General features: G+C 41.7%; 5 protein-coding genes across 14 annotated transcripts; 2 read left to right on the plus strand and 3 right to left on the minus strand.

The window, feature by feature from the left end:
• Positions 1-535: 535 nt before the first annotated feature.
• Positions 536-4,537, plus strand: LOC104827727 (LRR receptor-like serine/threonine-protein kinase FLS2). Its single transcript, XM_010560952.2, has 2 exons — positions 536-3,914; positions 4,046-4,537. The coding sequence occupies exons 1-2, from the start codon at positions 785-787 to the stop codon at positions 4,408-4,410; spliced, it is 3,495 nt and encodes a 1,164-aa protein (XP_010559254.1). The 5' UTR covers positions 536-784; the 3' UTR covers positions 4,411-4,537.
• On the minus strand, positions 4,459-5,970 carry LOC104827726 (probable purine permease 8). The gene is made up of 2 exons (XM_010560951.1): positions 5,843-5,970; positions 4,459-5,737 (listed from the first exon to the last, which is right to left on the minus strand). Exons 1-2 carry the CDS (start codon positions 5,871-5,873, stop codon positions 4,551-4,553), a joined length of 1,218 nt encoding a protein of 405 aa, XP_010559253.1. The 5' UTR covers positions 5,874-5,970; the 3' UTR covers positions 4,459-4,550.
• A 396-nt stretch (positions 5,971-6,366) lies between these two features.
• Positions 6,367-8,612, minus strand: LOC104827728 (two-pore potassium channel 3-like). The gene is made up of 2 exons (XM_010560953.1): positions 7,118-8,612; positions 6,367-6,783 (listed from the first exon to the last, which is right to left on the minus strand). The coding sequence occupies exons 1-2, from the start codon at positions 8,269-8,271 to the stop codon at positions 6,633-6,635; spliced, it is 1,305 nt and encodes a 434-aa protein (XP_010559255.1). The 5' UTR covers positions 8,272-8,612; the 3' UTR covers positions 6,367-6,632.
• Positions 8,613-9,414: 802 nt separating this feature from the next.
• LOC104827729 lies at positions 9,415-14,107 on the minus strand. Of its 4 annotated transcripts, none has more exons than XM_010560958.1 (10): positions 13,716-14,107; positions 13,007-13,050; positions 12,775-12,898; positions 12,554-12,668; positions 11,632-12,200; positions 11,273-11,537; positions 10,924-11,197; positions 10,544-10,708; positions 10,063-10,461; positions 9,415-9,968 (listed from the first exon to the last, which is right to left on the minus strand). In XM_010560958.1, exons 1-10 carry the CDS (start codon positions 13,903-13,905, stop codon positions 9,732-9,734), a joined length of 2,382 nt encoding a protein of 793 aa, XP_010559260.1. In that variant the 5' UTR covers positions 13,906-14,107; the 3' UTR covers positions 9,415-9,731. The 4 variants fall into 4 exon arrangements, with proteins under 4 accessions (XP_010559260.1, XP_010559259.1, XP_010559258.1 ...); XM_010560957.1 differs by having other exon boundaries at positions 10,544-10,711; XM_010560956.1 differs by having other exon boundaries at positions 10,918-11,197.
• A 945-nt stretch (positions 14,108-15,052) lies between these two features.
• On the plus strand, positions 15,053-19,687 carry LOC104827730. Of its 7 annotated transcripts, none has more exons than XR_773955.2 (10): positions 15,053-15,157; positions 16,150-16,424; positions 16,651-16,772; positions 16,888-16,972; positions 17,060-17,584; positions 17,848-18,185; positions 18,289-18,433; positions 18,779-19,197; positions 19,267-19,322; positions 19,508-19,687. XR_773955.2 is itself a non-coding variant. In XM_010560962.2 (10 exons), the coding sequence occupies exons 2-9, from the start codon at positions 16,235-16,237 to the stop codon at positions 19,168-19,170; spliced, it is 1,485 nt and encodes a 494-aa protein (XP_010559264.1). In that variant the 5' UTR covers positions 15,053-15,157; positions 16,150-16,234; the 3' UTR covers positions 19,171-19,197; positions 19,267-19,687. The 7 variants fall into 7 exon arrangements, 4 of the variants coding, with proteins under 4 accessions (XP_010559264.1, XP_010559263.1, XP_010559261.1 ...); XM_010560962.2 differs by having other exon boundaries at positions 18,779-18,822; positions 19,135-19,197; positions 19,267-19,687; XR_773953.2 differs by having other exon boundaries at positions 18,779-19,322.
• Positions 19,688-19,890: the final 203 nt, after the last annotated feature.

The raw sequence follows: 19,890 nt of genomic DNA on the forward strand, positions 1-19,890 counted from the left end.
ATCGTAAATGCGCTCTTCCTCTGTTGGGGTGGGATAAGGACAAAACATGTGTTTGGCACTTGTTCTTCTTCTTACATATATGTATGCAACTTCCCTTTAAAAATCGAAAACTTCCATTTGTATTTTTTAATAAAAATATAAAAATAAAAGAAAAAGGAGAATTTGGATTTGGCTGAGATGGTCAAAGACGCGTTTATTGGCTTCATTCATTATCTAACTCTAGATTAGTGGTCTTTCTTTAGCCATTAAATCAGATTTGATGTAAACTAATTAAGTATTGTTTTTCCTATACATAAAGGAAGAGAATTAATATTTCATACGTTTTATTTACTTATTTCAGACGTGGAATAGTGTTATTAATAATCATTGTCATAACACATTCAACGACGATATGATTCCAGTTATTGACCAAAAAGTTCTTTCATTTTCCACTGAAGGAGAAGACAGGGCCTCAACCAAACTCCTCTGAAATATATATATATATATATATATGTATGCAGTTGTACGAGTCTCTCCCAAGTCAAAGATTCCACGAATTTGATATAAAAATACAAAGAAATATATAAAAAGTGGTGTGTGTGTGAATGTATATTCGACTTTAATGCAACTTGGATGAAATCCATCCTTATCCTACGCTTGCTGCTCCTTGTTTTCACACCCCGTGACTATACAACCCATGCTTCCTTCGATATAGGCACGTGGTGTGTGTATAAATATACACTCTCTTTGATTAAGAGTTCATGACCTGTTTTTCAATTCTCTGAACCAAAAAAAAAAAAAAAACATGGCATCACTCTCAGAAACAATTCTGATCATCGTCTTCATCATGTTCATCTGCTCCGGTGTTTCATTGGCTAAACAGAGCATCTTCAAATCCGAACTTGAAGCTTTGGTTTCCTTCAAGAATGGCGTTTCCAGTGACCCATTGGGAGTTTTCTCAGATTGGACCAGTTCTGTCCGCCATTGCAACTGGACTGGCATCACCTGCGACCGCTTCGGCCACGTTGTCTCCATTTTCTTGCAGGAGAAGCAACTCCAAGGCGCTTTATCTCCCACTATCGGAAATATCTCGAAACTCCAGGTTCTTGATCTTACTTCCAACTCGTTTTCAGGAAAAATCCCGACAGAAATCGGGAAACTGACCGAGCTTAATGAGCTCGTTCTTTACCTCAATTCGTTTTCGGGTTCCATCCCCTCTCAGATAGGGAATCTTGAGAATATAGTGTACCTTGATCTGAGGAATAACTTGTTGGACGGTAGTATTCCTGAAGAAGTCTGCAACTGCAGATCACTGGTAGACTTTGGAATTGGAAACAACAACTTGACCGGGAAAATACCAGAATGCATAGGAGATTTGGATAATCTCCAGGTGTTTATAGCGGACGGAAACAGTTTAACTGGTTCAGTTCCGGCCTCAATCGGTAATTTGGTTAATATGACAACGTTAGACCTGAGTGGTAACCGATTAACCGGGAAAATACCAAGAGAGATGGGAAACCTTTCAAACTTACAGGTTCTGGGCTTGATTGGTAACTTGTTGGAAGGAGAAATACCGGCTGAGATTGGAAACTGCACGAATCTGATCGAGCTTGAGCTTTATGATAATCAGTTAACCGGACGTATACCGACTGAGCTCGGGAATTTAGTTCAGCTGCAGATGCTGCGTTTGCATGGCAACAAACTGAATTCCACAATCCCTCATTCATTGTTCAGGTTAACGTTGTTAACCCATCTGGGATTGTCAGAGAATCAGCTGGTTGGACCGATACCCGAAGAAATAGGATCACTGAAATCACTTGAAGTCCTCACACTTCATTCCAACAACTTAACTGGGAAATTCCCCCTGTCAATAACAAACATGAGGAACTTGTCGATAGTGACGATGGGGTCTAATTCAATTTCAGGAGAGCTTCCGGAAAATCTAGGGATTCTTACCAACCTTAGGAATCTTTCTTCGAACAACAATCATCTCACGGGGCCAATACCCTCCAGCATAAGTAACTGCACCAGTCTTAAAGTTCTGGACTTGTCATTTAATCAGATGACTGGTGAAATCCCGGTGGGTTTAGGACGGATGAATCTGACATTGCTTTCTCTCGGGCCAAATCATTTCACAGGCGAAATCCCAGATGATATCTTCAACTGTACAAACCTAGAAGTTCTTAATTTGGCCGAAAACAACTTCACAGGAACGCTCAAGCCTTTCCTTGGGAAACTTCAGAAGCTCCGAATATTTCAAGTGTCATATAATTCATTAGGAGGGCCGATTCCCAAGGAAATAGGGAATCTAGCACAGGTGAACCTGTTGTATCTTCATGGGAATCATTTCACGGGAAGAATCCCGAGGGAGATATCAAAGCTCACCATCCTCCAGGGAATCACACTGCATATGAATGATATTGAAGGGCCAATTCCTGAAGAAATGTTCAACATGAAGCAACTAACAAAGCTTGATTTGTCCAGGAACAAGTTTTCAGGTCCAATTCCAGACTTGATCTCAAAACTCGACTCACTTTCCTACCTGAATCTTCACGGAAACAAGTTTAACGAGTCGATCCCCGCAAGCCTGACATCTCTCACGCGACTCACATCCTTAGATATCTCCCACAATCTTCTCGCGGGAACCATACCCCCACAGGTGATCGCTTCCATGAGAAACGTACAGCTCTACCTCAATTTTTCTCACAATTTCTTGACTGGAACCATTTCTGAGCTTGGAATGCTTGAAATGGTTCAAGAAATTGACTTTTCAAACAATCTCTTCTCCGGGTCTATTCCAACATCTCTCAGGGGCTGCAAAAATGTAATCTTTCTTGATTTCTCCCAGAACAATCTTTCCGGAGGGATTCCAGATGAAGTCTTCAAACAAGGCGGCATGGAAATGATCAGAGATTTGAACCTTTCTGGCAACCATTTATCTGGTGGGATCCCCGAAAGCATTGGCAACATGACGCATTTAGTCACTCTGGATCTCTCTCGGAACAACCTTACAGGTGAAATTCCAGAGAGTCTCGCCAGTCTTCCCAGTTTAAAATATGTCAACCTTTCTTCCAACCACCTCAAAGGCCATGTTCCGGAAGCTGGTGTGTTCAAAAACATCGATGTGTCTGACCTGATGGGAAATGCAGATCTTTGTGGCAGCAATAAATATCTGAAGCCATGTAAGACCAAAAGGAACTCGACCCACTTCTCAAAAAAAACTGCAATCGTGCTCATTGTGCTTGGATCAGTCTCAGTTCTCCTTCTGGTATTCTTGCTGGTTCTGGTGCTTACCCGTTGCAGAAAAACGGAGAAGACAAAAACTTCAGAGTCTCCATTGCCGGATTTGGATTCAACATTGAAGCTGAAGAGATACGATCCAAAGGAGTTAGAAACAGCAACAAATTCCTTCAACAGTGCCAACATAATCGGTTCAAGCAGCTTAAGCACAGTGTACAAAGGTGAATTAGAGGACGGAACAGTAATCGCAGTAAAAGTATTGAATCTGAAGCAATTCTCCGGAGAATCAGACAAATGTTTCTACAGAGAAGCAAAAACACTGAGCCAGCTAAAGCATCGGAACCTGGTGAAAATCTTAGGGTTTGCTTGGGAAAGCGGCAAAATGAAAGCGTTGGTTCTTCCTTACATGGTTAACGGAAGCCTGGAGAAAGCGATCCACGGATCGACGATCGGGACGCTGTCGGAGAGAATCGATCGGTGTATAGAGATGGCGAGCGGGATCGATTATCTGCATTCTGGGTACGGCGTCTCGATCGTTCACTGCGATCTGAAGCCGGCGAACATACTCTTGGACGGTGATCGAATCGCTCACGTGAGCGACTTCGGGACTGCTCGGATCCTGGGTGTTTGTGAAGATGGAAGCGTCACTGCTTCTTCTTTTGCCTTCGAAGGAACCATCGGATACTTGGCTCCAGGTATAATCCCAATTCCACCATTAATTAATAAATTAATGGATATCTATTTAGCATATTTGTTTATCATAATTATGTTTTTTGTGTTTGTGGCGCAAGAAACCTGTTTTTCACTTCGTTTACTGGCATGTCAGAATTCGCGTACATGGGGAGAGTGACGACAAAGGCCGATGTGTTCAGCTTTGGGGTAATAATGATGGAGCTTCTGACGAAACGGAGGCCGACAGGAGTGATCGATGATGGAACACCCGGACCGACTCTGCGTCAGTTTGTGGAGAAATCACTCGCAGAGGGAGCAGAGGAGATGGTCAGGGTTCTAGATTCGGATCTCGATTCTTCTCTTGTCGGGAAACAGGAAGAAGCCATTGAAGATCTTTTGAAGCTCTGTTTGTTCTGTACTAGTTCCAGACCGGAAGACCGGCCCGACATGAACGAGGTTCTCACTTATCTGATGAAGGTTAAGGGGAACATGCCTTCAGAGTTTGGTGAGATTGTATAAAGAGATCATCATTGTCTTAGATTGAGCCGATGGACAAGCACAGTACAATTCGTGAGAGATTTACATTTTTATATTTCAAAAGGTGATACATAAACATGCAAATGTTTATACATATGGTTTTGCATGAGATATTGAAGCAATCACTGAACATTGTGAAAGTCGTCCTGCATCTCTAAACATTTCCGAGTAAGAAGATTTACATTTTTATCTGTCTTGTTGTCTTCTTCTTCCTCACGGTTTCTGTCACTTGCCTTGGAGGTTTTGTCGTCGAGGTAATGCTGATAGACAAATGAAACGAAGCCCCAGCCAGCCAAAACCATGGAGATAACCTTTAACCCATCCATCTTATCATGGAAAACGATCACCGCCAGAATCGGCACAATAGGCAATCCCACGGCAGTTATGGCGTTGGAGAACACAGATGATGACTCGAATATCAATCCCACGACACCAACCGTGAAAACTTGCCAGGAAATAGCCGTCCAGACCAAGGTCATGACGTAAGACACCTTCCCCGGTCTGTAGCTTTGCATCTCTCCAGCGAGAGTTCTCCACTCTCCACTAGCGAAAAGCCCTACCAGAACTAGACAAGTAGCAACCAGGGACTGGTAGATCACCATGCCTATGACTACTGAGAAAGTACTCTGCTTTAAAACTTTCCGGAGGATCAGCTGCACCAGAGAGAACAGCAATCCATTCCCAGCTGAGGCGCCGACTGTGCAGAGAAACCCGATTGCGTATTTCCCCTTGGAGACTTTTTCTGCGTTTTCTGACTCGCCGTTGAAGACGAGGAGGGTAGAGGAGATGGTAAGAAGAAACAGAGAATTCAAGATGAAAGGAGTGAACTTTTGCGAGTTGAGGAAATACGAGAAGAAGGCGGTGAAGGCCAACTGTGAAGCGGAGATGAGGGAGTAAGTAGAGACGGGCAAGTAGAGCAACCCGTAAGAGGACAGATAACAGTTAGCTGATGCCAACAGGCCGATGCCCATGTAAACTGGTCCAATGGTGATGAACGTTAATGGCATGGAACATGCCGTTTCGGGTTGTCTGATGCGTGAAAAGAGGCTGAACAGAAACAGGATAGGGAAACCGATGAGCTGAACTAGGGTTCCCATCCACTTGCTCTTCCCACCATTTTGATAGTAGAGTCTGCCTAAAAGAGTTGCTATTGCCTGGAAAGAGAGGACAAAGAATGCATACAGAGAGATACGGAGCCAGCGTTTGTACTTCTTCCATGGAGGTACGGATGGTTGACTTCCCATGGAGATGTTCTCTTCTTCCTCCTCCTTCTCCTGATCGGTTCTGAATGCTTCTAATTCATGATGAACTGTAATTAACATCAAATACAGATCATTATCTTACAAAACCGTGAAGTTCTCAGTGTTACTGAAATTATTGATATGATGAAAAAGAAGAGAAGACACTTGCTTACCTTGGACTTGGATAGTCTGAGACCCTTCCATGGCGGATCTTGAGAGGACTTCCAAGAAGATTTGAAGTCAATCTCATGCGAACAGAGAGATGAAATGGAAAGATGTGGGGATATTTATTTGTTGTTTAAGATTGCCAATCAACTCTGCAAGTTGCACTTTAGAAAAGAAATGATTGCTTTACTTTTCCTTACCATGGTGGTTAGATCAGTTCAACAACTCCTTTTAACTTTCACCACTCACCTTTTACCAAAAATAAAAAAAAAACTTTCATCACTGTGACAGTTTCTATCTGTATATATACATGACTCATGTGTTTCAACTTGTACTCCTAAGCGTTAACTGACTGAAATGCGTAAGAGAAGACCAAAGACCAATTCTGCAGACAAAACCAATCACGAGATTCGTCTTAAATCAGAGGGCTGAGAAGGACTATGAAGCTTGTGATAACCTTAGCTCTATATATGTGTGTGTGACATGACGTACCAAACTTTAATGAGTGAAGGGTAATATTTGGAAATTAATTTTCCAAAACATCAAATCGATCAAAGGCCTTTGCTGTGACAACATGAAATAGAAAAAGGTAAGCTTTTGTACAAACGTCAAACCTCACTACCCAAATTTCTCCTCCACTCCACCACCACCACCACCATCATGGGCGTCGTCATCATCATCATCATAGTGGAGGGTGAGGTGATGAATTGGGATGTGGTGAAGTACAACTAAACCAATCAGTACCAGGGAAAACTGAAGACAACACTGGTTCAATAAACAAAAACGTACAGGGGAGGATCATTGGGGGGTGGTCTCCACGAGATCCAAGAGCGTAATCTTGCCATTGTTGCTCTTGTCGAGCTTGTCAAACTGGCTCGATATCGGTCCTATGTCCTTTTCGCTTATCTTCTCCATCTCCTTCAGCTTATATATCACATACTCCGCTTTGCTGCAACCCAAAAAAAAAAAAAACAGACTGAAATGTTTTGAAACACCCAACAGACATAGCAACAAAAACTTCACATCCTCGTCGTACAGAAACAGAGAACGCCAAAAAAGATGTCATAACAACGACCAGAGAGCTCTCTGACCATGGATCAAGTTGTGAATGAACAAGCAAATCACAGTATCTAATCTATCTTTCATTATCTAAAGCAGATATGGTATGTCAATTCCGAAAAGTATCGGGGGGAGAAGGCAAAAAGTGTAGGTACGGTATGATCCATATTAACCTAAAGAGCATCAGGTTAGCAAATGGATAGCAGAAGGTGCCGGTCAATTACCTCACGCAGCCATTGTGGTCAATATCTGCAGCAAAAAACTGAGAAACTGTCATGTGCTCACGAAGAACTCTCTTTACTCGCTCCCTACTCCTCTTATCGACCCTCAACTCAGCCAAGTACAAAAACGCTCGGGCCACCGCTAACGTGGACACTAGCAGCCACACTGCGGCAAAAAGCCTACCGGGCAATGTCTTGAAGGCATGATCCCCATACCCAACTGTCGTAACCGACATAACTGACAGATAAAAGGAATCCAGCCATCCTAGTTTCTCAATGAAATGCATAACCCCAACACCAAATCCGATACATAGCACCACAACCACTAAGGCTAATGCCACTTTCAACCGAATTCTCATTCTCCCTTTCTTCACATCGATTATGTAAGATCTAACCTTGTGTGGCTCGTCCCCTGGCTTCACAGCATTCAACATATAGCTTTCTTGCAGGTCAAGAACATTTATAACTATCCCAGAAAGCCAGATATCGATGAATCCAAACCCGACAAGAACAAACAAGATTGAAAACAGCTTCGTGGCGGTGCTGTTTGGCGTGATGTCGCCATAGCCGATGGTGCACATCGTCACGATACAGAAATATAAGGCGTCGACAACGGGATGGGTCTGGTTAACTACGTATTTGTCACGAGTGAACCAATATATGAGCACCCCCAACGTTAGATACACCACGAGCAGAGCAAAAGCTTGTCTTACCAAGGATCGTGAATCGGATTTTTTCCGGGTTTCTCCAACTGGGTGACTCAAATCGTTGATGACGGCCATCGCCGGAGCGGTTTTGGACCGATGAAGAGGGTGACCGTTGCCCCATTTGTAGTTCGGCTCGAACAACGACGATTCGGGTTGCGACGGCAGTGGACCGAGGAGCGGCTCGACGGCGGAGGAGTCGGAGAAGGATGTGGTGGCGGAGGACGACGGCGAGAGTCTCTGAGAGAGGGCATCGAAGAGCGAAGACAAATCGCGCGGGGAGCGAGGGGAAGGACCGTAGACTAACCGGTCTTTGAACTCGGATGGAGTCATCGGCATCGGAATCGCGACCTCGTCGTCCTCCGGCAAGGGAAACAGCTGCGGAGGAGTTTTCTTCCTAGGGCTAATCATGTATTGCAGAAACGGCTCTATGCTATTGCCGTCACTCGCCATCTGGGCCGTCGTCGGAATACCAGAAACAGAAACCAGGAACCGCGAGTGGTTTACCGATGAACTACCGATTGAAACGGGTCGTTGTGCTGTGTTGCTCTTCGCTTGGCGGCCCACGCGCCTGAAGAGACGAAGCAAGCGGTGGTGCGAAAAAAGAGGAGAAAGGGAAGAAACTTTCAACAGTAGCCGACCAGGGGAAGGAAAAAAACCTTTTTTTCCGGCCGAAGAAGACGCAGAAAATGGCGCAAAAATCGAAACTTTTGTGAAGACGAAGGTAAATGATTAGCAAAAGAATGGTTCATGTCAAATTAACCTGAGTTTATAATAACATATAGAATATGGTGTTTTAATATTTGTTCACACTAACATGATCAGATTTGCATTGGACCGTTTAAAAACCTTTGTATTATGATAAATTCAAATGCAATACGACTAATACTTTAATATTATGTAGATTAGTAATTACAACCTGTTGACTTTGGTTTCATGTATTGACAATAATGGAATGGTCACATAATTTGTGATACACTTACGATTTACAACCCGATAGGGACACCGACATTAAGCCGGATGCGATGCGATGTCCACCTTTTGAATCATTTCATCTGGTCGAGGAAGATAAACGGCACGATGTGTCGTTTTCGTCTCTCCACATGACGTGATTTTTTATATTGTATAATTTATTTATTTTCGTCTTTTGCAGAGCTTTCCACATAACGTGGAAGGCGTAAGACGGTCACCCCAATTGATAAAATACCAAAATTAAGACTTTTCTAGTTTTTGGAACTGCTTATTATTAATCTGACCATAATTATTCAACATTAAAAGTGTAGAATTGGAGGGGTCGCACGTCGTTTATTTTAGAGTGTAAATGTTACCGTTGGGATGATCTCACATATTTGAGTTGACTAATTAAAAAAATTGGAATTCATAATATTATTATTCTGAATGATTCAATTTATATATATATTTATATTTATAAAATGTTATGGTGTCTTTCTTACAATAATTATGTTAGGTTCGTCTAATCATGTAATGTTTGTCCTTCTTAACTAATTTTTGCTAACAGTGCATTTGGCACAATAAGCTGTGGCCGAGCAATGAGGAAGTTGGTGCACGCGCATGTGAAATTTATATAATCGGCAATAAGAAAACAAACACATACCATCTTGAATCAAGCAAGAAAACAAAATTATCCTCAAAATTATGACTGAATAATTAGAATAGGGGCTGGATGCTTCCATTCCTTCATCTCCTCCATCGTCTCTGATGAAAAATTTTGTTGTTTTTTTCCCAAGATAGAAACATTTGACAGCAGAATGACGATTGAAGCATTGGTCGTAGAGATACTAAATCAACAAACTTTCTGAGTTTCGACAAAGGGGAAAAAAAATCCAAGTATAGTACCGAGTAATTAAGGTTAGCGAGCAAAGCCATCGCCTTTTCACCCGGCTGGGGTTTGATCAGTAGCCCGGCTGCCATGGCTGTTGGGTCTGCTTAGAAGAGTCAGTTGGGTTTAGTTGGAGATGGTTATGGTTATGGCCCATTGGCATGGCTCCTTGTGAGTGGTAGTGGCTCAGGTAACCGTGCTGCAACGGCTGCTGTTGCCCTTGCCGCTGCTGATTCTGACCATGAAACCTATACATGCTGCTTTCCAGCCGCGAGTTCTGTCCTTGAAACCATGTCCGTGGGTTCTCGTTCTGACAGAACAGGCAAAGGAACAGGTTTTAAGGTTTCAGAGATGGTTCAACGTCCAGAAGAATTAACACAAGGATTAAATTACTGGTTTATTACCTGTTGAAGTGATGCCAATGCTAGCTGATTACCGTCCCTGAACTGTGAGCCTAAGACATTGTCGTACCTCGACAGGGAATTCACAGCGTTAGAGGGATTCAACGGGATATTATTACCTCCGGGAACAGCGGCGGCTGACTGAGGCAGATTGTTGCTTTTGTAGTGTGGAAGCATAGCGGATAGAGGAGGCTGATGGTAAGTGTTGTTACCCGAAAACGCTTGCTGAAAAGCCGAAGGCATGTAGGTGTAACTCTGAGGTAAGAAAGGATAACCTATCATATTGGCGTAATGTCCCAAAGGCAGCGTCGGCTGAGAGTAAGGGTGCATGGCCAGGGCCGCCGCTGGTCCCATGGCGCCAGGTTCAGTCTGCTGTGTGGAAATACGGGTAGCTCTTAGTGCCTGCGAAATCATGCGTCAGACTGATCCTCGGCATTAATCGAACAAGACAATACAGAGAGTTTAAGATAGAAAAAGGAGTTACATCTGTCATTGGGATGGCTGGACCAGCAAGTGAAGCTGCAGTATTGTTGAAATTTGTAGGCATCGACTGATTCAGAGGGAAGGGCGAGTACTGAAGATCTGATTCCCTCACGTCCCGAATGGTTGACGGTAACAAAGTGCTGGGTAACGAATTTGCATACGCTTGCTGCTGGGGACATGCAAAAACAGAAAGATGACATATAAGCAGAAGAAGTTTCTGAATCTACTGAACACGAGACGTCGAGACCAGCGTCAGAGCCCGTGATCTGACTCTCATCATGAGATTGATTTAGAGAACGGCCGTTAAGATTCGTTTAAATACAAGAGCACAGGTTTGCATTTCAAGGGATAGAAGCACAAGTCATTAGTCATTACCATCACCTCAGGGAAGTCATCAAGATTCTGGATCTGAGGACCTGTTTCTGGAGGAGCCAAGGCCGGATTCAACTGTTGATTACTATCAAAAGCATAATCTGTTGCAGACGAATAATTGTGCTCGTTTTCATGAGCAGGTTCTGGAGTTTCCTGTTTCAACCGCTCTGTCACAGAGTCTGATGCAGAATCGTAATTCCTAGCACTCGAATCAATATGATAAGCCATGTTTCCATCAGGAACATTCCCGAGCCGTTCATCATCTCCATAGAATTCAGAATCTCTGTAAAATGTTCAAGGTAATTGAGATGATAGCAATGGGGCAAACCAGAAAAGGGGGCAAAAAATGATGGCGTACCTGGTGTCTAGAAGTCTGATTGATGAATCATCCGCTGTTTCGGGTATTTCCTCTAAGTTTTTATTCAGGAGCCCTGACGAATGAGCGCCAGGTGAGTCAGACCCCATTCCAGAACCGAAGCTTCCAAACCTCAAGTGCGAGCAATCTGAGGTATGGACTTGCAGGTGATTGGGAATTATTACTGCGGGCTTGTCCTCTTCCGAAAATGCTCCCTGGTTATCATTCTCAATTGATAGATGCTGAATAGTTGTGGCAACATCTTCAGCTGAAAATGAGAAAACAAAAAAGAACACATGACGGTTTTCATAAGATGGATATAACTGGCAGAGCAATGAAAATCCAAAGAGAGTATATCCCACCTCCATCATGCTTAGAAAGATGTCTTTCTGTTTCGTATGGCTCAATGATGTTATTGTTGTCATCATTGTCATACAATGACGAACCTCCAGAGTCATCATCATCATAATCATTCAAGTTTCTACTGGATACTGAAGCAGGCCGAACCTGATCCACAATGGGAGCTCCCACTGGATGAGTTTCTGTTACAGGGTCCTCATCCAACTGGGACTTCATATGGTGATCTGCCCTAACAGAGCCATCACTAAATGGGTCATCGTACAGCTTAGATTCCGTGGGTACTTTCAAGACTGAGGAAGAATAAGCAGCACCCAGCTTCTCAATCGAGGGCCATTCGTCCTTGAGAGGAGCTCTGCTCTCAGTCTCTTTGGATGAATTTGGTGGATCTGAAGAATGAGGAATAACGATATTCGGATGGAGAGGCCTGCCCATCTTCACAATATCAGCCATAGTTCTCTGACCCGGGATAGCAACCCAAGCACGTTGGTGTCTAGAAGAAGCCTGCGAGGATGAAGGAACTGCATCACCTGAGCCCGTTGACAAGCTTGTGTTTTCAGTTCCTTTAGGATCACTGTAAAAAGCAAATAGATATCAAGCAATGTTAATGTTGATAGATAAGAATAAATCAAAGATATTAGCCACTACAAAAAAAAAAAATCTCGAAGGAATATGGCTCACTAGCTCGTCAAGCTGAAATTATACAAGTCTCGGCTGTGCTATTTTGTCACAGAAAAATCATCAATACAACAACAACAACATCGCCTTAATCACATCCTTGTCCAACAGAGTAATATTGAACCTCCAAAACCCTTCAAGACAACCTGATTTCGAATCATCAGAGCCACAGGTTTCATTCCCTCTTCCCTAATTTTCAGAAAATAAGTGACAAGAAGAGGACATGGATAACATTAATATGGAGAGAACCTGCTGAATGGATGTTGGCTCCAAGCAACACCAGAGGTCGAAGATGAGCCAGCCACATGATTACGTGTTCTGTTTTCTCTTTTGTTTGCAGGTTTTGCTAGCAAACCACCCGGTTCTGAACCAAAATCAAAACAAAAAGTTTGTAGAACAACCACCAATACAGATGCAAAGGACAAGTCTCTCATGCAGACACAGAAATTACTTGATATGCATTACAATACCATTTGAGTTAAACTTATGTCCACCACCTCGACCAGCATAATTATCACCACCAGCACTCCTACAACCTCCACGGTTCAGGATGCTACCGGTTCTGCGTGATTGGGAGTCTGTTGTGTCCTTTGTCTGGAAAAAAAAGGTACAACACACAGATTTATTCACTAGTTTAACTACTTAAATTAGCTTAGGCGCTGATTCTGATCCAAAGATACGGCATTTCTTAAATACACAAACCTCTTTTTTCTTGTCCCGTTTGCTCTTCACCTCGTGAAAAGTATCTGAGAAGTTAGTGAAAGAGCATTACCAAAAACGCTTCTGAACAACGATAAGCTCCAACTCCGAGCAATGGGAGCTCATATCACTTTCAAATAGACAATCACATAAACTGGCATCTACTAAAACAAAATGCACAGTTTATACAATCTCACAAAACCCATCATCACGAAACACCATCAACCAAAACTAATATCACAAAACCTTAACAAGAGATGAGCTTAATTCTGTTCTGTAATCAAATGTATGATATCTTACTCATAGGAAGTATGCTTAAATGAGCCTATATGAGCCGGGAAAAGGAAAAATTAACAAAAAGAAAATAATTTTCCTTTCAACTTGTTTTTTTCCCAAGAACAGGTAAGGAATGGCGATTCAACGAAATTAGAAAACATTACTATTTCAAGAAATAAGCGAGAAAAGGTTCAGAGATTCTCTTGCCAACTTCAAACTGCTTCAAGCTGAGGGAACACAGCAAGAGGGCCTCGATAAATTTGAAAAGAATTCAAAACCCTCCACAAAGCCTTTCAAGAGGACAAGAACTAAGCAAAGAACAAACCCTGCTCTCGCTCCTTATCCCTTCGTTTTCTCTCTCATTTTCCTTGCAATCAAACAGCTTCAGAGACAAGAAGCCAGCAAAAAGAACAAAACAGAGAAACGAGAAGAAGACCTTGAGAGAGGAGACGGCTAACGGCTTCGTCGGGGTCCATATCGCACTCGACGAGCATGGCGTAGATCTCTTGGTCAGAGCAGTTGACAACCTCCTTCAAGCCCTGAACTACGTTCCTCGCCATCGCCGGAACACCTAAGTTTATGTTATTTCCCTTCCCGGCTACTCCGCCGCCGTCTCTCCCGCCCATTCTCTCCTCTATTCCTCAATCGGATCGCAAGAAAACCCCCGTAAGATCTGACCGGAGACTCGCCGTTTCACGACTCACTCGAGCTCCACGACCCGATTCCAGACGCAAAAGGACGAACGAACAAAGGATTCTCTTTGTGCGACTTGTGTACTGCGCAGTATCTAAAACTAAAACCCCTCTTTTTCCCTTTGGTCTCTAATAGTAAAGAAAAAAAAAAGATTTATATTTGAAACACAAAAATCTATGTGGAGAGTAAAGTTTCCTCTTTTAATCTCGAGTTTGTTGTCTTGGATTGTTTTTTTTTTTCTGATAAAAAGTATTTGAAATTGAAACGGGACAAAAAACATTTGATCTGTTTTTTAATAATACTTTGAAGATTAATAGGTTTATGAACGGTAATTATTTATTAATTTAATTAGTAATTCAGATTAATTAGGATTCTCTTGGTCGAATAGGAGAGAAAAATACTCGGATTTTGGATAAGATGTTATAATTAGGAAGCTTCCGTGTCTGACGTCTGTAAATTCATAAATTCAGTGCCAAATATAATTTTTTCAGATTTGGTGGCAACAAAGAATGAGAATGAAACTACACGCGCGGGAAAGGGCGCGTGCGGGGGAGAGAATCTTAAGAGCTTTTAGGTGATGAGTAATAATGGAATATTGGATAAGGACGTCACTTGGATGAGGCCTACGCGATTGACAAGCTTGTACTTGCCACGTGGCGGTGGTGAGTGATGGGCCTGGTACTGGTAATGGCCCATTGGGCCTAACCTTGTTCTCCGGAAAAATTGAATTCCCCCCAATTTTATCGCTTATACAAAGTAAACCACTAAATTTTTATTTGTTACAAAAAAGCCCCCTCGGAAAAGTGAAGATATGACAGATCATCACAAAATTAAATGTGTTTTTATCAAATATAATTCTTGCAAAAATACTAGGTAATTCGTGGCTGTGTACTTGGAGTTATATTTTTTACAAATATAGAAAATCAATGAAAAAAAGAAAAATCAAGGAGATGAAACACGCGTCGAAAGGTAGGGGTGAGTAGCTGAGCTGGTTAGTCTGCCACGTGGCAGCTTCCTAGTGGACAAAAACCGCCCACCAAGAGAAGTGATCGCAGCCGTCCATTTCTTCCAGTAAGAGTCGTCGTAAGGCTTCTCCCTCTCTGTCTTGACCGTTCGCGGAAGTTATGTGAGAGAAACCCAGAGAGAAGGAAGGAAAAAAAAAAAAGGCAACTTCCTGCTCCTCAGGTCGGTCTTCTTCTCCAGCACAATCTCTTTCTTTCTTTTTTTTCTTCCGTTTTTTCGTTTGATTTTACGCTTACTGTTTTGTCCGCATCTGGTGCTGTTTGATATCCGATTTCGTCTTTTTTGTGTTTGTGTTTTTTCCTCTTATTTTTGCTGCTTTGCTTGCTAGGATCGCTGAATTTCTTAAAAACCAGCCATTTTCAGCTGGGTTTTCTTGAGTAATTTCCTGGGTTTCTAGGTGTTCTGTTCACTTTGGTTGATTTTGATTCTGGGTTTTGCTTCTCTTCTCGTTCTGCTCTGATGCGCTCATTTTGATATGGTTGTCGTTCGTGTTACGTTACGTTGGAGGATAATCTGTGTTTGTGAAAGAAAATACCTTAGCTCTGTTAGGGTTTCGGTTCGCGTCTTCTGTTAAGTAACTTGGGTTGGATTCGAATTTTGATTTTGATTTTCCTCTGATTCCGTTTTACGCGCGTATTTCAATTGTGTTTCTCTTTTGCTCAACGATAGCTTGCTTTTCTGGTAGGGTTTTTTTTTACGACTTCTGTGTTCGAATTCCACTTTTGGCTGAATTTGATGTTTAATTTTGCTTCCCTGCTTTTTTCTCTGCTTGATTTGTTTACGTCTCCGCCGTTTTGCAAAAAAAAAAGGCCGACTTTTGGAAACAATTAGGGTTTTTCTGAAGGCTCCTGTGTGAAGTTTTGAGTTTGCTACTCCTGATTGGTTGACTTTTGGGTTTGTTTGTCTTCTTGGTTTTTTTGTCTTTTACGAGCCAAATTTCATCCGTTTCTGCTTCGAAAAGGCTAGTCTGGTTGTTCAGCGTCGACAGTTTGTTTAGTTGACCAATCGCATTTTTCGGACAGTTTCATGTTCCCTGTCTTCTGCCGGTAGTCCGAGTTTTACAGGCCGTCTCTGTCGATTGATTTAGTTGTTGCTTTTTCTGTTCCAGCTTAATTTTGAAAACTGGCTTATGACAGGTTGTCTCTGTTTTGCAGCTTTTGCTGTTGGCTCGATCTCAGAAGGTTCTGTTGCACCCAATGTGCACGATCCGAGGTTGCTATTATCCTAGGTACTGTGCAAATGCCATTTTTAGAAATGAAGAGCAAAATAAGCAAGGATTCTTCAAGAGAAAAAAGGGTTCTTGGTGTTTGTAAGAAACCTAATACAATTTCAAAATGTTCGTCATGCTCCGAGTGCAAAATTGTGGTGCAACTAGATGATTCGACCACAGCTACTCATACTTGCCACTGTGGTGAACAGGAGCATTTTGGTAAGGGTGATTCCTTGGATTAAGTACTTCACTCCATTTGTTTTGATGGTATTCTATGGTTGGTTTAGTTCATCTACACATTGTCTGTGTTTTTGGCTCAGTAAAATCTTTTCTGTTTTGTTGCATTGATTGCTGCGGTTATAATGCTTCTTTTGTTTCTTTCTCGTTCTATCCTTTTGTTTTAATGAATGTATCCTCTCTCTGATGTTTCTGTTATTCTCTTCAGGTCTGGATACTTCTGCTCGGGTTCTCGAAACCAATGAACCGGTAGATATGCTTGTTGAAGACACTTTTCACTCTCAGGCATTTGCATCTCCCTATGATGGTTCCAGATCTGCTGAAAAGATGGTAAAACTTTGGTGAACAATGCAGGCTGGGATTTGTATCTCTCTCTCTCTCTCTTTTTGGATCTATGCATGAACAACAATTCCTTATAACAAACTATGTATTCGTGTATGTGCAGGAAATTGCTTGCAATTATGCTTCAAACTCGGAGATAATATTTTCTCATGTTCTAGATGATGAACTGGATTCTCAAACTGATCCGGGTATGCTATCCTCGTATGCTTGGATCAAAATTGGCTTTGATTGGATCCTACGAAAGCTCATTTATGTCTTTTCTCTACTTTTGGTAGGAAATATTGTGCATTGGGAGATGGCGAGGTGGGATGCTGATGAAAGTGGCAGGAAGATTTCCTTTGACAATCAAGCTTGCAATGTTTCAGATCTCTTTATTTCTGATGTGCTTATTGCGAGTTTACCATTCAATGAGAATGGAGCTGGTGATGTTTTCACCGAAATAAGTCCCTTGCCTCGTTACATATTTCCAGAGCCAAATGTTTTGCTTGATGTAGCTGAGCAGTGCATGCTATTACCTTACCTAGAAGATGGATCAGCCAGGACAGATGGGGTCAAGTCAGATGAAGACAGCAGGATTAATGTTGACAACCATGACTTATTTCTGGGGAACATTTGGACAAGTTCATACAACATGGGATCGGAGGTTCATGCTGATGCCGAGCAAGCTGAAGATTTTGATCCGCAACTTTTCATAAAAAATCAACCGGAATTATCCGATGTTGTATTGAATTATTGGCCTGATCTGCAGCCAAGGGATATCCAAAGAAGGAAGGCTGTGACCCTTGTTCTTGATTTGGATGGTATGGACCTTAATTATTGTAACAGTTATTATATTGAATTCTAGTAATTAGAAGTGGACTGAGCCATAATTCTTCGTTTTTGCATGGCTATATGCGCAAACTCCTGAGCATGTTTCTGTATTTTGTTTAGACACCTGCTCTATCTTGCGTTGTATGAAAAGGCATTCATAATGTCTTTAATTTAGTGTAGCTCTTCTGTGTTTCTTCTGCTATCTTTTACTGTTATGCAGAGGAACTTACCGAACTTTATATCTAAAATGCAGAAACCCTGGTCCATTCGTCTCTGGAACCATGCAATGATGCAGACTTTACATTCAGAGTCTTTTTCAATATGCAAGAGAACACAGTATATGTAAAACGGAGGCCTCACCTTTACAGGTTCTTGGAGAGGGTGGTAGAATTGTTTCATGTTGTTATCTTCACGGCTAGCCACAGCATCTATGCCTCACAGCTTCTAGATATATTGGACCCCGATGGAAAGTTCATATCCCAACGCTTTTATCGTGACTCATGCATTCTTTCAGATGGAATTTACACCAAGGATTTAACTGTTTTGGGTCTTGATCTTGCAAAAGTTGCTATAGTTGACAACTGTCCGCAGGTACCGTATTTTGAGACCTTAGAAGTTCATTCGTGAGTTTTATGTGGACCCTTCTTGATATCCTTCTGACCATCAAAACCGTTTCCTTTGTTAATAATTTCAGGTATACAGATTGCAAATAAACAATGGGATCCCTATCAAAAGTTGGTATAATGATCCAACAGATGATGGCCTAATTTCTTTACTTCCCTTCTTAGAGACTCTGGCTGATGCCAATGATGTCCGGCCTATCATTGCCAGGAGATTCGGTAACAAGGAATAAGAAATCCCTTCTTTTCCCTCTATACCTAGAGTGTAGGTTCTGATTTTTTCCCATTGAAATTTTAAGCATTAGTTCCTCAGATTTCTTAGAAAGTTCGTTGGTTAGTTAACCCATAGAATAATCTCCAGTGATTCTAGAGTAAGTAAGCTCTTCTTGCTTACTTTTTTAGAACCTTCTGAATATAAGACCTAGTGTCCTTATCCTATTCTATTTCTTGGTTCTCCTCTGCCAAGATAGATTCTAGGAATGTTGTTCTAACTGTACAGTTGGTGAAGCTGAGATACTGGATGATGTGTATATGAACTATTATGGTGTGAAATCAATTTTGCAGGTTCAGAGCTGCGTTTGCTTCTGTGTTTGGACTTCTCTTATGATGTCAGTTGCTTTACACACCTGATACTCGTTGTTGATTGGCTGGCGTGAAATTTATAGTTAAAAGACTTATTGATCCAAACTGTTCATTAGATCCTTGAGCTATCTGTTATATAACTGAGGAGAAATTGCTAGTAAGACCCTGTCTTGAAAGTTTGATGTTAAAAATGAAAGAAAAAGAACTGTAGGTAGAGTTTGTTTGCCATTGAAGAATACTGAATACGTTTTCTTTTCCTTCTGTACCACTTTCATCTTTTATCTGCTTTTGGAGAGCATTAGCTTCTATGTTTCATATCTTAATGGTTTTGAGCACAGTTGTCCCGTTTGTGTCTGGGCTTTGCGTACATCTGAGGCGGGGAATATGGGTCTTGGTTTGAGGTATAAAGTATGGTCTAACATCATAATTCATGTTGAAGTTTTTCATGATTTTGCATGCCTTATGTGCAGATCATCCAACAAACAATACTTAAATTATACGCTTAAAGGGATGAGAGTGTGAGTAGGTATGTAAAACCATTTTGATTCTATGTACTTGCGTCCTTCATACTATTTATACATACCTCTCGATGCATAGCTATATCCGTACAAGTTCAGTTATGCCTAACAGTCTTCTTTTGCTTTTGGGGGGTTCTGGTTCATCTTCTCCAATATCTTGTTGTCTCCATACCGAGAAATATAATTCTTTAAGTTGAGAGTAACAATCCGAATGACATCAATCACGTTGTCCAAACCCTGTTGTTGTCTGTCTCTTTTCTTCCCATTTGTTTCTTGTAAGGAATGATAACAGGGTTATATCACATACATACATATACACAGATGTGATGTTTATGTTCTCTCCTTCATAAATGGCTTTCATTGTTGCTTTGCTTCTGTTTGTATTGTATCAGTCTCGAGTTCCATGTAATGCCATTACTGGTTTCAAGGTTTTGATTGGTTAATTGCTACATGTTTCTCCGTATATCTGGTGTGTTAGATTTGGTTTTAAGCTTAGTGTCCACTTGTTCTGCAGAGTTATTTGAAGATTAGAATTTAGGATCAGAACTTGTAGCGTAAGAAGCTAAGCTCTATTGT

This window comes from Tarenaya hassleriana, unplaced genomic scaffold (genome assembly GCF_000463585.1).
Source record: "Tarenaya hassleriana unplaced genomic scaffold, ASM46358v1 Cleome53, whole genome shotgun sequence".
NCBI lineage: Eukaryota > Viridiplantae > Streptophyta > Magnoliopsida > Brassicales > Cleomaceae > Tarenaya > Tarenaya hassleriana.

Coding starts and splice junctions, on each gene's coding strand:
- LOC104827727 (XM_010560952.2), top strand. CDS start 785: ATGGCATCACTCTCAGAAACAATTCTGATCATCGTCTTCATCATGTTC. Junction 3,915..4,045: donor CATCGGATACTTGGCTCCAG/GTATAATCCCAA, acceptor CTGGCATGTCAG/AATTCGCGTACATGGGGAGA.
- LOC104827726 (XM_010560951.1), bottom strand. CDS start 5,873: ATGGAAGGGTCTCAGACTATCCAAGTCCAAG. Junction 5,738..5,842: donor TCAGACTATCCAAGTCCAAG/GTAAGCAAGTGT, acceptor TGTTAATTACAG/TTCATCATGAATTAGAAGCA.
- LOC104827728 (XM_010560953.1), bottom strand. CDS start 8,271: ATGGCGAGTGACGGCAATAGCATAGAGCCGTTTCTGCAATACATGATT. Junction 6,784..7,117: donor GACCACAATGGCTGCGTGAG/GTAATTGACCGG, acceptor TTTGGGTTGCAG/CAAAGCGGAGTATGTGATAT.
- LOC104827729 (XM_010560955.1), bottom strand. CDS start 13,905: ATGGGCGGGAGAGACGGCGGCGGAGTAGCCGGGAAGGGAAATAACATA. Junction 13,051..13,715: donor TAGCCGTCTCCTCTCTCAAG/GTCTTCTTCTCG, acceptor CTAACTTCTCAG/ATACTTTTCACGAGGTGAAG. Junction 10,462..10,543: donor CAGCCATCCCAATGACAGAT/GTAACTCCTTTT, acceptor ATGATTTCGCAG/GCACTAAGAGCTACCCGTAT.
- LOC104827730 (XM_010560959.2), top strand. CDS start 16,235: ATGCCATTTTTAGAAATGAAGAGCAAAATAAGCAAGGATTCTTCAAGA. Junction 18,186..18,288: donor TAGTTGACAACTGTCCGCAG/GTACCGTATTTT, acceptor TAATAATTTCAG/GTATACAGATTGCAAATAAA. Junction 18,434..18,778: donor TATCATTGCCAGGAGATTCG/GTAACAAGGAAT, acceptor TCAATTTTGCAG/GTTCAGAGCTGCGTTTGCTT.